This window comes from Chanodichthys erythropterus, chromosome 12, assembly GCF_024489055.1.
Source record: "Chanodichthys erythropterus isolate Z2021 chromosome 12, ASM2448905v1, whole genome shotgun sequence".
NCBI classification, from domain to species: Eukaryota; Metazoa; Chordata; class Actinopteri; order Cypriniformes; family Xenocyprididae; genus Chanodichthys; species Chanodichthys erythropterus.
The window spans coordinates 26,108,544-26,126,192 of NC_090232.1; the positions used below are offsets into that span (position 1 = coordinate 26,108,544).

General features: G+C 35.6%; 2 protein-coding genes across 2 annotated transcripts in view; both read right to left on the reverse strand.

The window, feature by feature from the left end:
• Positions 1 to 12,015, reverse strand: part of cckbra (cholecystokinin B receptor a) — a 28,815-nt gene extending 16,800 nt beyond the window's left edge. The window contains exons 1-2 of the mRNA XM_067404604.1: positions 11,856 to 12,015; positions 2,997 to 3,245 (exon numbers count right to left, since the gene is read on the reverse strand). Coding sequence (XP_067260705.1) covers positions 2,997 to 3,245; positions 11,856 to 12,015 — 409 coding nt within the window. The remainder of the gene's footprint in view (positions 1 to 2,996; positions 3,246 to 11,855) is intronic.
• Positions 12,016 to 13,115: 1,100 nt separating this feature from the next.
• si:dkey-1h24.6 (T-cell-specific surface glycoprotein CD28 homolog) lies at positions 13,116 to 16,906 on the reverse strand. The gene is made up of 4 exons (XM_067404729.1): positions 16,448 to 16,906; positions 14,160 to 14,498; positions 13,901 to 14,019; positions 13,116 to 13,462 (listed from the first exon to the last, which is right to left on the reverse strand). Exons 1-4 carry the CDS (start codon positions 16,530 to 16,532, stop codon positions 13,352 to 13,354), a joined length of 654 nt encoding a protein of 217 aa, XP_067260830.1. The 5' UTR covers positions 16,533 to 16,906; the 3' UTR covers positions 13,116 to 13,351.
• Positions 16,907 to 17,649: the final 743 nt, after the last annotated feature.

Consider the following 17,649-nt stretch of genomic DNA (forward strand, 5'->3'; position numbering starts at 1 on the left):
TTATTATTAATTTCTTGGGGTTGTGTATTTTATGATTATGTTGCTTTGCATTAGAGTTTTTCTTCCAAGCATTCCGGCTAGGGCACCTAACCCTCCTAATTTCATCAGATTCAAACTCTAAGGCCTGTGGAAGCTCTTGGATTGAGAGCTGCAGCTAATGGGGTTTGCATACATGAATATGTATTTTATGCAGTGTTTGCTACCTTCTGCTCTGGCATACTTTACAAATCATTTTAATGTTTAAAATGTAAAAAAACACACACAAACACACATAAAAACATATCAGATTCACCCCAAAAATGATTGTAAACTTCCTGTGATGAATTACATTTCACTGAACAAGTATGTTTTTTTTTATGCCAATGTTTTGCTGTGCTTATTTCATTATGTTGTACGGTTTAATGCTAATGAGAAATGAGGGCTGCTACTGCAGAACCTCTGATTATCCAATGAGTAGGAAACAGATAGATTTCTAAGTGAATTTCTTAAACATTTTTGGTAAAAAAACAAACAAAACAAAAACAAATTAAATGCAAGTCTACAAAAGATAGTTCAGTTTACTGGGTGAGATATCAAATAAAGTTTTTTTTTTTTTTTTTTTTTTTTTTAAGTATAGTGTTTCCAACAAGCTCTTATTATTGCAAAGTATTGGCCTACCACTGGGTTTTAGATCCGCTCCACTTTGTTTCATATATACAGTGGTTGATAAATCCTCTCTGCCTGTATTTGTCAAGGCCGTACACACTCTGACTTTTCAAATTAGACCTTCAGGGAAATGTTCAGTGCAGTGTGACATGTTTAAGAACTTTTCTGCAAAGAATCTCTGAAGCTCTTTGATGGTTATACAGTCAACAGTTGGACTATTCAGTCTGAAACTATTACGTTCCACATAAAACTGCTGTTTTACTTGGATTTTTTTTTTCTTCCTTTGGTTAAAGGAAAGCAAAAAAGTGATATTTTTCACATTAACAAGATACATTGTCTGCGTTTTATGCTCCCAGAAGTATTCCAGATCTAATTTTCATCTCAAAAGAATTCACACTGGCTGAAAATGATGCCTTATTTAAAACTCAATTAAAACGGAGGTATACACAAATGTTGCAGCCGTTGTAACTGCATTTACCAGTCGCACAGACAGTGATTTGTGCTCTGAGGTAATTTCCTTTCTTGTGGGTAGACATTAGCAGATATGACCTCTGAGGGTAGGAAATCAATGGCTCATAATGGTTTTGTGCATTGATTGCCACTGGCTGACAAAAACTAGGAGCCCAAAGCACTCTCAGATTAATGCAATAAAGTGAGCAAGGTAATACAAGAGAATGCCACAGAATGCCAGTGAAGCTGTAGAATGTGATGGAATGTTCTCACAGGTGGGGGTGGGGCGGCACTGAGCTCTTCCTCTGACTCAAGGCCAACACTTTGCAGTGTGAGAATGACTTATTGCTGTCCAGTACAGTGCCAAGTAAATTCAGAGATGAAATGCAGATTTAATACCATGGCTGTGCTACACAGATCCTGAAGACTTATAGCTTCTACAGCTATATTATGGAACACTTATAAATATGTATAACACTATGTAAGGGATGATGAACAATGTGTCAGTCAGTTCATTTATTTGAGTCTTGACAATCATCCTGAAGGGGTTCATTTTGCAATAATGACCTGATTGTACATTTTTTCTTTACATTGCTACTTGACAAATTAGTAAATAAATGGACATAAAATATAGAATTGAGAAGAAATTTTAGCCTTATATGAGAAGAAAAGGACTGCGGAGAGATGTGACAGAAACTAGCAGAGTATAGGAGATTGGTTGCCAGGGACAACAGTATACAGCTCAACGGTTTGACTGCAGAGTGCTGCGTTTGACCAATCAGAATCAAGTATTCCAGAGAGCTGTGTATTAAAGAAAAAGTTTCAAGAAAAATACTGCTGTCATGAAAAGATTTTATGAAACACAATCAATTCCTAGCAAAGAAAAACAGAATGGGAATGAGATGGAATGCTCTGAAAAATCAAGTTTCTTGCTACAGGCATAGCATTTTTGTGAAGACTTCTTAATGATCATATGTCATGTCAGTTTCTTTGAATCATTCCTTTTCAATCTGATGCCCCACAGGTTTTAGAAGAATGTATTTATCATATAGATTGGCGTTAGTATGCTGTGGGACATGAAAAGGTGTTGTTCAAGGAGGAAGAGACATCACAGGAGAAATAGCACAGTCAATGACTAATCGTGAAGTGCAATGTCTATATACATAGTCAAGTTAGACTGAAACTATAACTGAGAGGCAAAGACAGGTAAAAATAGATGGGCTGAGCTTTTAAGGGGTCCCTGAGAGCTTAACTAGAGATGACTAGATGATGTATTGAGCTAAGTAGGATGTGCCTGTGTTCTGGAATGTGCTTTAAGCCTAATGTATAAAACAGTTTTATATTTGTAAAATTGATATGTGCTTGCTGTCACAATAGATGATGACATCCTAATAAACTACCGCGTTTTATTGTTTAGTCTCTACACAAACCTTAATAAGAGCCCCTTGGATGTTATTTTCTCCTAAAGCATTACATGCCGACAAAAACCACTAAAACAGTTTCTAAACATCTAGTCCTTATACAAAACCTTTTGCATAAGGGAGGAAAAATTAATTTGTTTTGCAGTGGTATGCAAAGTGGGCCCATTTAATGACAGCTAAATCAAAATAGAGATTTATTTGTGAAATATGCCTGCAATTATGATATTATAATGAGATGTTCACCCTAAAAACAGAGAAGGAGGAGGCAACTTTGGCCCTCAAGTGCCACTGTCCTGCAAAATTTAGTTCCAAAATAATCTCAAAATGTAACCATTATAGACTTTTTAGATTTTTAGGTTTGACTTTGTAATGAAGGTTTACTTTAGTGTTTAATACATTATTGAACAATGCTTTGGCAGAAAAAAAGAAGAATCGAACACGAATCTTCCACTTGAGAAATCTTAATTGAGCGCTCCTCACCCATGAAATAGGCGACGGTCTTGCACATCGCGGCTCCAAAAATGAAGTCCTCCAGCAGGCTGGGGATGAGATTAAAGGGCATGCAGAAGATGGCCATCATGAGATCACTAATGGCCAGCGAGAGCAGGAAGGAGTTGGTGACGGTCCGCATTCTCTTGTTTACTATCAGGACCACAATAATCAGCAAGTTCCCAAATACACTCAGGAGAAAGACAAGTGAGTAAAGGATAATCCTCACCGAGTCCATTTCTGAGGAGAAAGGAAAAGCCATTTTGGTCAAAAGAAACAACAAATATATTTTCTCATGAAACCTTTAATGTCACCATGAAATCAAAATCAATTCTTCTTCTTGCTTTTTTTTTTATGGAATATTGCAGTATTTATTATAAATGATCTATCCTATAACATTTGTATTTCTTGTCTCAAATTCATGTTTCCTCATAATCTTTAAACAAAATAACTTCCCCTCCCACTTGCAGTGACATCTCTTATCTTCTCTGATGATGTGTTTACAACCTGTCACTCACATGAGATCGCAGTAATAGTGAATGTCAACTATCCAACAATCCAATCAATTATTGATGGACAAATTTAAGTCCCACCCTACATTTTTTTCTTGTTCAAGAAGCTGTTTTTCTCAGATACACATCACGAAAGACTATCACAACTTCCATTTCATGCCAACTTTAATAAAGAAGTGAGCTAACTTTTCAAAGGGAAATGTTTAATCCGTCTTTTGCAACACATATTTTCATATATTTTATTGCGCAAGCTGATGAGCTGAAGTTTATGTGTTGTGTGATTATGGGTTATGAGAAACGAATTGAGGGGGGTCTGTTTACATGGCATCATCTCCTCATCATCTCCTCATCAGAACAGTAATGATGCAGACAGTACTGAGAAAGAAAATGATATTTTTGATCTCAGATGAGGAATCCGTAAAGTAATCACACTCCCAGGCAGGTGGCTGACAGTGGATTCCTCGCCTCAGGTTTGAACAATCAATTCACCATCAATCACACACTTCAAAGTATTCTCTATGCATTTTTGACCACCTAGCGTGTAGACGTTATTGATAATCATTTTTCTTGTTACAGCGGTTGATTCTGGCTCGACAATTGAGTTTTTTTTGTCATATTTTTGACTTTATATCTTGCAATGTGACTGTTCAGTTTGTTTGGGTTTTATTTTTGGTTTTCCCTGGCTGCCTGCCCACCTGTTTCCTTTGTTAGTTTCCTTGGTTACTAATTATGTTACACACCTGTTTCAGTTTCTGTTGATTACTCCCTGTGTATTTAAGCATTAAGTTCTCACAGTTCTTTGTTCGGTGTTGATTGTCGCTGATTGGTCATTAAACGCTGTGGTATTTTGCTTATATGATAATATAATATATATTCAGAGTTTGGTTTAAAATAAAAGACTTAATTAAAGTTTTTGTTGTATTCTTCATTGTTGTGCAATTCATTACAGACACCTTGTGACAGACTTTATATCTCATAATTGCAGTTTTATTTTCATAACTTCAGCTTAATAATGTTAACTTTATTTTTAATAATTGCTACAAAATTTTGGGAAGTTTGCAACTTTTTATCTCTCGTAATTGTGACTTTATATTTCTTATTTTAAACTTCATCTCACAATTACATGGTTTATTTTTTACATTGAAGCAGAAATAATATTTCAAAGCTGGAATCTGTTGGAATCTTGTTTAGTCTGTTAGTCTATTATGTCTAAATGCTATTATGTCTAAATTGGATTCTTCAGCATTTCTTAAAAATGTAAGATCCTTAAAACTATATTAGTAATATATTCCAAAAAAAAAAAAAAAAAAAGAAAACAACTACATTATTCATCTAATTAAACAGCAGCTAATAAATACATTCTGTTGCACAGAATTAATAACAGTTTAGCAGGGACTGGTTTACAGTATTGTGTCATTCTGCTGTTTACTTCCTCTGTTTCATAACAGAATTCATAAACATTGCTCTTTTGTCCCTGGGCATAAACAGATGGAATTTGGAGTACAATGGAAACCTCAGGAAATCATACAATTGTTAAGAATAACATTTCTACTCTACATGTAGAACATAGATGACATATCAAATGTTTAAACTGAGAAAATGTGTCATTTTAAGGGAAAAATATTTTGATTTTAAATTTCATGGCATCATCTCAAAAAAGTTGGGACAAGGCCATGTTTACCACTGAGTGGCATTCCCTCTTCTTTTTATAACAGACTGCAAATGTCTGGGGACTGAGGAGACAAGTTGCTCAAGTTTAGGAATAGGAATGTTGTCCCATTCTTGTCTAATACAGGCCTCTAGTTGCTCAACTGTCTTTATGTCACGATCACCGTCTGTTCCTGCCAGTTCCCGGACTACATTTCCCATAATCCTCCCTGCCAGTCACATGGGCACACTCCACTCCAATCATCATCTGCCACATACACCTGAAGCTTTTTATCTGGAATATAAATGACTCAAACACACACATCCTGATTGCAAAGTCTTGTTTACCCTGTGTGACATTTCTGAGCGTTTCCCTGTGTTTATTGTCTGCCTGTTTATTGTTACAGATCCTGCCTGTTTCCTGTTTATTGACCCGTTGCTGCCTGTCCTGACCCTTGCTTTGTATACCGACTTATGAGTGATATCTGCCAGTCCTGACCTCTGCCTGTATCTGGATTACGTTTCTGTATACCCTCTGCTGTACCTGTTTGCTCCTGTTTGACCCTGCTTGTACGACCACGCTCACCTCTAATAAAACGCTGCATTTGGATCCCCTGCCTGAGTCTCCCTTAGTTACACTTAGGTATTCTTTGTCGCATCTTTCTCTTTATGATGCGCCGAATGTTTTCTATGGGTGAAAGTTCTGGACTGCAGGATGGCTATTTGTACAAACCCAATTCCAAAAAAGTTGGGAAACTGTACAAATTGTGAATAAAAAAAGGAATGCAATAATTTACAAATCTCATAAACTTATATTTTATTCACAATAGAATATAGATAACATATCAAATGTTGAAAGTGAGACATTTTGAAATGTCATGCCAAATATTGGCTCATTTTGGATTTCATGAGAGCTACACATTCCAAAAAAGTTGGGACAGGTAGCAATAAGAGGCCGGAAAAGTTAAATGTACATATAAGGAACAGCTGGAGGACCAATTTGCAACTTATTAGATCAATTGGCAACATGATTGGGTATAAAAAGAGCCTCCCAGAGCGGCAGTATCTCTCAGAAGTCAAGATGGGCAAAGGATCACCAATTCCACCAATGCTGTGGCAAAGTGGAAAACTGTTCTTTGGTCAGACGAATCAAAATTTGAAGTTCTTTTTTCGAAAACTGGGATGCCATGTCATCCGGACTAAAGAGGACAAGGACAACCCAAGTTGTTATCAGCGCTCAGTTCAGAAGCCTGCATCTTTGATGGTATGGGGTTGCATGAGTGCGTGTGGCATGGGCAGCTTACACATCTGGAAAGGCACCATCAATGCTGAAAGGTATATCCAAGTTCTAGAACAACATATGCTCCCATCCAGACGTCATCTCTTTCAGGGAAGACCTTGCATTTTCCAACATGATAATGCCAGACCACATACTGCATCAATTACAACATCATGGCTGCGTAGAAGAAGGATCTGGGTACTGAAATGGCCAGCCTGCAGTCCAGATCTTCCACCCATAGAAAACATTTGGCACATAATAAAGAGGAAGATGTGACAAAGAATACCTAAGACAGTTGAGCAACTAGAAGCCTGTATTAGACAAGAATGGGACAACATTCCTATTCCTAAACTTGAGCAACTTGTCTCCTCAGTCCCAGACATTTGCAGACTGTTATAAAAAGAAGAGGGGATGCCACACAGTGGTAAACATGGCCTTGTCCCAAATTTTTTAAGATGTGTTGATGCCATGAAATTTAAAATCAGCTTATTTTTCCTTTAAAATTATACATTTTCTCAGTTTAAGCATTTGATATTTCATCTATGTTGTATTCTGAATAAAATATTGAAATTTGAAACTTCCACATCATTGCATTCTGTTTTTTATTCACAATTTGTACAGTGTCCCAACTTTTTTGGAACCAGGTTTGTAGATTTGAAAAGTACATTTGAGTTGTAGGCACCTCCAGTTACAGTGCAGTCAGTCACAGTCAGTGGTGTCGGCACCACTACAGTTAATATGGTGTCATGAACCAATGACACAGTGTATTGCTCATTCTAGTTTTCAGTGTCAGCCCGAGTGTATTTTACTGTTGTGACAGCTCTGTTTCTCATGTTGCCTTGTTCTACCCTGACAATTCCTCTGTTCACTTGCTCTGCTGGGAGTAGTACCGGCTCTCTACTGTTACAGGAACAGTACCTACCAACTGAAGCTCCTCCTGCACTGCATGTCAGAATAAATTACTTAAATTAAATCAATAAATTACATCAAATTAAATAGGGACTGCAAAGTGATGACATTATGATGTCACTGTCCTGTCACTTTGGTTGGTCTTAGCTTGGTGACAGGACAATCATGTGGTGTATTGTCTCATCAGCATCTAGATCCATGTTCTGTCTACTGTTTCGCAGTTCATGTGCTCATGTGTTGTGTTTTTGTTTGAGGATGGGCTTTTGATCTTGTTTTTTAGCCTTGTGCTCTTATCATGATCTACTAGGTGTTTGTTCCCACACCATGTGCTCTTGTCTAGTCTTGTGTGTAATTTTTGTTGAGCACATGACTTGACATGGCAGCAGAGATATGCAGCCTTACTAGGATGCATCCTTCCTTTTGAGAAGCACCCGTATTTGTCATTGAATCATACATTCAAGAGATTCGTTCAAAAATGCTGATTCATCAAGTAATGAAACAAGTGAAGTTTTTATGAGTGAGTCACTGAATCATTCATTCAAACCGATTAAAAATTAATTGATTCCATCTTTTTTTTATGTTCTTTTTCCAGAATCGTGCAGCTCTATGACTTTAAAAGTTGAAAGTAGGAGGTTTTTGCCTCACAGGGTAGTTTATGTTGCTTTTTGTTTTCATTTTGTACTCTGTGATTGAGTCCTAACCTTTCCTCAACCAACACCTGACATATGAGGCATTCTATTTGATTCAAGCAAAGTCTATTTTTTTTTTTTTTTTTTTTTTTGCATGCTCGTCCTTGAAAACACAGATGTGTGCATTTAAATAATTAATCTTTTTGTCTTATTCATTGGTCATTTCAGGTGCTTTCTTCATTACTTCTACTTATTCTGGAATTCTAGAATTATCTACAGGCATTATCTGTGCCAAATTTATGAAAACGTTTCGTCTAAATTTGATAAATAAATTAAAATTAGTAAATGAGAGTCTGTAAGTCTGTCCTTTTTAGAATGTCACATAATTAGACTGGGTAAAAGGATTTGCTGTAATTTGAAGCCAATTAAAAATTAAAGCCATTTTATTCAGGCACAGTGCCAAAGTCTAATGTTAAGAGCCTCTGTTCAATTTCAGTGCCAAAGACAGAAAAACAGCTTAAGCATCCAACCATGACATCAATGCAGTTAGCTAAGTGTCTCATACTTAGTAAAGAATGAGCTCATTTTTCTCTACACCAGTCAACTCAATAAAACTAAATGATTTTCCACAGTAACAATTCTTTATTTAACCTTTTTTTTTTTCACTAAATGCACAATATCCTGTTCAGCCAATTAATTCGTATCAAGGCAACTACAGATGCCTTGCTACAGAATGCTACAGAACAACACAAGACAAATTTTAATTTGTCAGCATTTCAGTCTTGCATTTGAAAGGGTTTTTAAAGGGTTTCTGTAATTAACTCTATGACTATTGCTTCTGAAGAACATATATACATGCACATGGACCCCAACAATTAACATAGATAAGTAATAAAAAAATAAATAAAAATAAAATAATAAAAAAGGTGAGCTCTTAACATCACCCTACAACAAATAACTGACATTAATGACAAAAAAACAACAACTATTTACATTTAAAGCCAGCAAACAGTGATACTATATATACCACATAATTTATTCATGCTGCAATGCATGATGGGACCAATTAGCCAGGGGCGTCATAACAAATGAGGATGGATTGGGTGTTTCTAAAGCCCTGAACAGACAGGGGATCCAGCAGAACCAACAACTCCTGAATGATTTTGTGATTTAAATTGCCAGTTTGCACAAGTACGCTAAAATGACTGCTCCCCCTTAAGACACTGAGAGGTTTGTCTCAAAATGCCACAATTCACATTCTATCAGGTAGTTGGCAAGAGATGGCGAAGCCACTATAAGAATACCAAAAACGGAAAAAGAAACAGGAGATGAGTGAGCAAGATGGAGAAGGCAGCTAGTCAGTGGAGCATAAGAGAGATTTGTGAAATATTATCAGAAAAATATAAATGTTTACCCTAAATCTTTCATTGTGAAAAATAATAATACATGTTTTAAGAAAAGTGCTCCTTTTACATAAGGGAAAAAATATAAAGTGAGGTAATACGTTTCCCTTCTCTTCTAAAATAGTCAAATAGTTCAAAAATAGTTCAAAAAATAGTTCAAAAATTAAAACAAAAGCATATCTCCATACTAATACATCCTCATCGCAACTGTATAGAAATAGGTAACACAGGTATTTGTGATATTAAAATAACTTAATATCCTGGCTTATTTCCTGAACACATTTATGTATTTGGGCTTGCAAGTGGCCATTAATAGCAGTTGTCAAATATCTCCACCTACTGTTAGACCCACACGCTACATGATGTTTTATTTCATAAGATGTTTCTAACTTTCTCAGCTCCTCCCTTCTCCAAAATGAATGCTGTTTTCTTAAATGTGTACATAACATGAGAGAGAGAGAGAGAGAGAGAGAGAGAGAGAGAGAGAGAGAGAGAGAGAGATGTATTAACTGATATAGTTGGCCAGTTGTACTTTATGTGAAGCATTTTTTAGTATTATTTTATCATTTTAAAAAGGGGTGATTGATTGATTGATTGATTGATTGATTGATTGATTGATTGATTGATTGATTGATTGATTGATTGATTGATTGATTGATTGATTGATTGATTGATTGATTGATTGATTGCAAGACCAGGTTGATTGTTTTTACATCTGCTAGTGGCTATACTGTGATGAAAAATGTTGATTATTACACTTTTAAGACTCTTCATTAAAAAAATGTTTCTTACAAAACAAAACAAAAAAAAGTCAGAATACACAGATATTTCTGAATCGCTGTCAGTGGATGAAGAAACTCTTTGCAGCCAGATGGTTTAGTTACGTCACCAAACATGGCCATACTAAGCAGCAACACCTTGAACCCTTGGGTACAGCCCAGAGTGGGATTTCTCCAGTCAGAGAATCTGTATACATAATTACTTTTCTACAATCCTGAAATTACTATTTCTGTTTACTATATATACATATTATAGTAATCAGACATGGCAATTATAGAACTGGAACGTTCTAATCTGTGCTCAGATGACACTACTGGGTTAGTGGTGACAACATTTGATGAAATAATAGCCTAATATATGTTTATATGTGATGCAGATTCCAAATAATTCATTCATTTTTTATATCTGTGAATCAAAATTCCCCTATGCTAGATATGAATTTGTTGAAAACCTACTGTGTTTTTCGACTAAAACTACTCCAAATTTATGCTCATGCATGAATCACTGTCTTGCCAACTGCCACCACCTTTCATCATTTACACTGTAAGATAACGTGTCAGAACTCTCTAAAATGAGAAGCTAAAACTAGATAATCTCACCACATTTTCATAGAGCAGAACCACCTGATCGAGTGAGTCACTAACGTGTGGATCCATAAAATAGAAAAAGGTGAGTGAAATGCTGTTGCAGTTTCGTAATCAGATGAAAGAATCTGCTATGGGTGCATAAAAAATGAAATCGAATGGAATTAATTTATTCCCAGCTTTGGGGGTTATTAGGTTCATCAATGTCAAGTTAGATATCTCAAATTACAGATGTTTGAAATTATTATTTTTTATTTATTTGTTTATTTTTTGTACCCTGAAGGTCCTTACAGACAGTTTGTTCTGCTGCCAAACTAACCCCCCCTGACTTGTGTCACTATGATTCATAACCTTGCACAAAATGGTACATTTAAAAAAAAAAAAAAAAAAGTTATTTCAAAATAGGATCATCATTCTCATTCTTGGTGACATGGTTTCGAATACCTAGTGACCGTATTTAACCATGATTATTGGTCCATGTCCTAATGAAGTAAACACCACATTTGTATGTTCAAAAAATATTATAATGCTGATGTGAACTGAAAAATGCAAATAGCATCCTTGGGGTTTAATTACACTAACCATTACCTCTGACATTCCTTAAGTTCTTAAAATATTATAATAAGCAAAGGAAAATATTGACTATGTTATTTAAAATAGTGATTATATTAAATATAGGCTACTGCTGTATACTACTGAAAGAAAATAAACACATTTTAATGAGCATTTTAAAAAATAAACTCACAAACATACTGAAAAACAAGCTGCTGAATTTTTTTTTTTTTTTTTTTTTTTTCTTCAATGCGTCTTCAATGTGCAGTACTGGTTGCTGGGGCGTAGTAGCTTTGGAAATGTATGATTTCATAATTTTCAGCCATGCTGTTTTAGCTATATTAATAATAAATGATTTGTTTTTGGGGAAAAGACGTTTCATGTTGTTTATCTCACATAAACATGCTTTTTTATATCATAAAAACGACTGGTAATTTAACTCAGAAATGTACTGATGATGATAATAATAATAATAATAATAACATATATGCAACAGAAGAAAAAATAAATAAATAAAAATAACACAAACGTTGACATGCATTGGTTTGTCCTCACCTTTTGGTCGTGTGGGCTTGAATTTCTGAATTATTGACGCATTGCTACAGGTGGCGTTAACTTCCACGCTTAACGCAGAGCTGTTCACGCTGGAATTGTCAGGAGTTCCTGAGCATTCCCAAAACGGGATCTGAGTTTCATTCATTCTATGTAAATCCATAGTCAAAACGGCCCGCGAGAGCTGGAAGGAGTATAGCTTTCTAAATCACTGTAAAACTATATTTATTAACAATATTGCATTCAGTGTATATTAAAAAAAGACTTATACCTTGTGCCATAAATTATTAAAAGGCTCTTAAAGCTTACTACGCTGAAATATTCTGCGCACCCATTGCCTGTATCTGCGCGCGCCTCTGTGAGAGAATGCCCTGTGCGCGTGAAACTGTAGTCACTGGAAAGCGCGCTGTAGCTCTGATGAGCGAGTCGCGTGGGTAGACTGTTCTTTAAGAGTGTTAGCACAGAGGGTGGGGTGATTATAGAAAGGGAGGGAGAATTACAAGAGTAGTAGACTCAATTTCAGTCAACAGTTAACAGTGCGCCTCAGACTAGCGGATCTTGGCGTATGGAATGTAAATCCTACGTCGCCCTCCACTGGAGGTCTTGTGTTATTGCTTGTTGATTATCAAAATGATAAGATAAATTGCAAAAGCTGCTTTAGGCATACCAGCAAGAGCTTCACACCCTCCTTTTGGGGATATTCTCAAAAAGAAAAGAGGTTTACAATTTGAGAAAAATGTCCTGTGGTATCTGGCACCATGACATTAGCAGCAGATCCTTTAAGTCCTGGACGGTGCTGGGTGGGGTCTCCATCAGATTTGTTGGACCAGCACATCCTATAGATGCTTAATCAGATTGAGATCTGGGGAATTTGGAGGCCAATGCAACACCTTTATCACCACATGAATGCAAGGACACAAGGTTTTCCAGCAGAACATTGCATAGCACAGCTTCCGTAGGGCTAACTTCTTCCCATAGTACATCATACTGCCATCTCTTCATACCATAATCACTGCTCTGACCCGTATTTCCTTGTTTCCAACACATGAAATTCAAGAATTCCCTGTTCACTTGCCTAATCCTAAACCACCTGTTCCATTGTAACAATATAATCAATGTTATTCACTTATGTTATTCACCCATCAGTGGTTTTAATGGCGTGACTGGAACAGGTTTGGGTTAGTTACTTTAAGTCCATAGTATATCTCCTTTTAGACAAACACTGTATGTGCGTGCATACAGGAAGAAAAGCAAAGAGACTGTTGTGCTATGTTTATTTCAAAATAAATGTTAAAACACACACACACACACACACACACACACACATGCCAGCAAGGCTAATAATATTTTGGCTACATATGGGTACATATAAAACAATGAAAACATTTAAAGGTAGTTGGATTTTTCTCAGGATGTCACCATTGCTGTGTGCCATTTTTAAAACATGGCTGACTGATTTGATGTTGTTTGCAGGTTTCATAGAATGTTGTCAGACAGTCTCATACTACAGTGTCTTTGTGAAAACCCTGCCAGGTTGGATGTTGAACCCCTTGCCATTTCCGTCTGCATTCTCTGTCCTTGAAGGGAGTAATAATTTGACTGCACTTGATCTGATTTGCAGGCATGGGGGGTGGAAAAAAACAAAAATACAATTATCGACCAAGTGCATCAGCAACAGCTAATATAAATTAGCCAACATTTCAAAGAACTGTTGCCAAAGTTTTAATCAATCCATAAATAAATTAATATTTGTTAGCAAATTATACTGTAAAAAGATATAATCATTATAACAACTGTATGCCATTATTTAAAATAATATAATATAATATAATATAATATAATATAATATAATATAATATAATATAATATAATATAATATAATATAATATAATATAATATAATATAATATAATATAATATAATATAATAAAGACAACATGAGAGATATTTTTCATGATACATGTCAACCAAATTGATACTCTAATACTCTGTAAAACACTTAATTAATGTATTGAATGAGCATTTTTGAAAATGCAAATAAGTATTTACCCGCAAAATGAAAACGATGGAAGTCATTACCACCCCATATATGGCCATGGCTCCAAACACAATCCACAAAACCAGGTGACTTCCATGTTGACAGAGATCACTAATTTTAACTTGTCTCTCTGTTGACACACACAAAAGGAGAAACACGAAATGTGATTTACAAATTCCAAACAAATTTTCAGTCATATTGGCAGTTGTTTTCTCTAGATAATGCTTGACTTTCCAGTCTGTTGTACAATAACAACCATAGTAAACATACCTTCAACAAACACAATAGTTTGTGGTGTGTGTGGCACTTTCTTAAAAGGAGGTGGATAGATTATCTCAGCCTCACAGGTATACAGGCCTGTAAAATTCGTAGTCACACCGAACAAGATGAAACTGCTACTGTTATCCAGATGATTAACGATGAGATCGGCAGGGAAATTTGGGCTGTTGTTATTTTTGTTGATGGATGTATCATTTATCTTGATATAAATGGAGGTGACCTGGTCTGAGCCTTTAAACAATTTGAAGTCCATTTCTGTTGCACTGAGTACTGGGCAGGGCACAGTAACATTGCTGTCCACTGCCACATGCTTAACCGGTGGAAGATTGCCTGCAGTGTAGAGAAGACAAAAGTCACATAGCTCCATCATTAACATTTCACAACTGCTTAATACACAGAATTCAAGCATTCATTTTTCAAAACCTGAAATCTCTGAATGGTTTGTTAAACTGTTAATTTATAGTACTTATATTACATTATTTTAAAGAAGAAGATGTCTGATTTTGCAGAAGTGGTTATGGAACCCACAAATCACCACAGTCAGCAGAAGATGGCTTCTGTTCTCAAGATCGCTCATAGGCTCTATGTGTCCTATATCTTACATTTGCATTGCTATTGCATTAAGATATACGCACATCTTTTTTTTTGTTAACTACAGATATAAGAACAGTTAATTATTTTTTTCAGTTCCTGGTGGTTCCTGAATAACTTTATGTATGATTAACGTGCACAGGCACGTACAGAATATATGCCAGAATAACAAAACCGAAGAACTGTTTTCTTATTATTTTTTTTACAAATCTTTCATCAGAACTTTTGTCTGTAAGAGTGGAGAAATATTGTCATAGAGATAAAGTTTCTGTGTGAACAAACTGCTTTGAAGCTCACTTTGGAAACAAAAAAAGGAAAGACTGAATCATACTCATGCAGAATGATTAACTCTCTCAGCATTGCATTTTCTATTCTCAGAATGTCAGTGGCAATGGCAAACATGTCAGCTTGTTGCAAAATGTATAGAATATTGCTGCAAGTTTATATACTTTATATTAAGTGTCTTATGTACTAACATTTAAATCAATCATTTGATACCATGCACTTATTGTGAACATACATGTTTTACATTGTATTTATATTTTTTAAAAAATACCTGCATGTAATTACAGCTATAATTAATTTCTGATTACATCTATAATTACACTGTTGGCCCTTCTCTTACCCCTTAAACCTACCCATACCACAAAACTTGTGCCTAACCTTACCAGCATCCAACCTCAATACCAGCAAAAGTGTTTTGCTGTGTTTTAACATGAACTCAATACGTACATTGTCCCTTTTTTCACCTAATATAAAGTGTGATCTGCATGTACTCTATTGTACTTTGTTGCCTCACAGATGAAATGTTAGTGGTAAATATACTGTGATCGCACAATATCACTCAATCAGTCAGATTGCATTTGGATGTTTAAAAGATTTAGCACTGGCACAAATGTATGATGTTGCTTAAATTTCAGTGTGGCTGACATGTAAGGAAATTTAAAATTAAAAAACAAATTAAAAACTGAAAATGAAATTTGCTCATACATAACTAACTTTAATCTTTTATCGATTATTTATTTATATTTGACTACCATAGGGGCATTCTTGTCACCCCACAAATATTTTTGTCAGGGTGTACACAAACGATTTGATGGTATCTTGTAATTGTGACTTTACATTTCATAATTTCTACTTAAAATATGCACATTTTGAGCTTTTATCAATATTAAGACTTTAGTTTTTTAATATTTTAGTTTGTTGTAATTCCAACCTCATATTTCGCAAATATGATTTGACAAATAATTGATAAAACAGACAAACTGAAGGTATCTTGATTCCTACTCAAATTTAAATTCTGTCAGTTTCACTTTTACATTTGCAGTGCTTTGTTTTTGGGTGTCAAGCCATTGCAGGCCTTTCAGCTCAAAACTACTGGCATTTAGAAACCCCAGGACACTGGTCTCATTGGTCCTAGCCACATTCCGTCCCATCCTAAATAAGGGTTTTGTCAAACAATCTAAAAAGTACTTCATTTGGTAACAGCTAATCTTACACTAACTGATTTTATTCAAGTAAAAATGGTTTAATAGTAGTGAATCAGCCTTAATACATTAGGCTACACAAACAAAAGTAATTTTAAGGGTCATTTTAGATACAAGACTTAAGAAAACAAAGGCATATAACTTGTATAGGTGTCTATTTTACCCGTATTTGTAAAGTTAGCACAAGAATCAAAATCTTACCTTTGCATATGCTCTGTGTTTCAGATAGGGTGCTATGGAAGAGACAGATACTTAAAAGGGTCACAGATGTCCTGAAAATCTCCATCTGTTGTATTCTAAGTCTTCACACAATGGAAGTGCTGTTAAAACGGCAGATCTACTTCACTATTCTGTAAGTATGGCGCGTAACAGAAATTCTGTAACAGAAGAACGGATCGCAAGCCAAACAGGAAGTTTCCATTTTCTTCTTGCACCCTTTGTGGTTGATGTTATTTGCATGTTAAGGTTTCATATAGTGCACTTGGTAGAGATTCTCATGGCATCATACAGTAGCTGGTGTTTCCTCAGTGAGGGGAGGTAGAAAAGGAGACCCCTGTGGGTGTTTTCTAGTAAACTGTCTGTTTGAGTAGTTGTCAGTGGGGGTTATTTAGGGTTAAAGTGGGTTTGTACTTGAGAGTAACAGATGCAGAAAATGAAAGAAAGAGAGAGGGAGGAAGAAAAAGAAAGTCAGCTCCTAAGAGGACTCTTCAAAGATAAAATGACAGAAATGTACACAACCTTGATCAGAAAAGGCCTACATGAATTGAAACACAAGTGCATACAAAGCATTTTCTGACTATCTGACACCCAGGGTGACACATTCATACACATGATGTGGGGGGAAATGCCTTTAAAAAAAAAAAAAAAGCTGATTTAGTAAGTCTTCATGTTTCCTGTTTTTAATCTAAAACTGGGTGCACGTCAGAGGCAGTGATCTCTATGGCAACCAACTCACAGAACACTGAAACCAACCCACGATGCTGCTGACGATGATCTGTGTTCGTTGTGCTCTTTCCTTAATGGAAAGAAAGATTAATCAAGTTTCCTCTTATATTATTCATGAGATGAGAACAGATGCAAATAATGAGGTTTTGTGGTTATCTTTATATTTAGATCTAAACCTAGAACTGGTTTCAGACCCCTACATGCACTAGCACCCCCTTAAATCTACTTCCTGTGTGAACCACAAAACGTGACAACATATTTACAGAGCCTCCCATTCACTGGCATTATAGTGCTTCCAAACAGAGAGTATTGGAACATCCCAATGATATTCCATTCATGTGTTATTAGGTGTCTCATTACAGCGTTTTAATGTTTAAGGTTGTACACTAAGTGCTTTCCCAAATAATTTGTATATAAATCAAATGTATATATATATAAGTTTGGAACCACTAAGATTT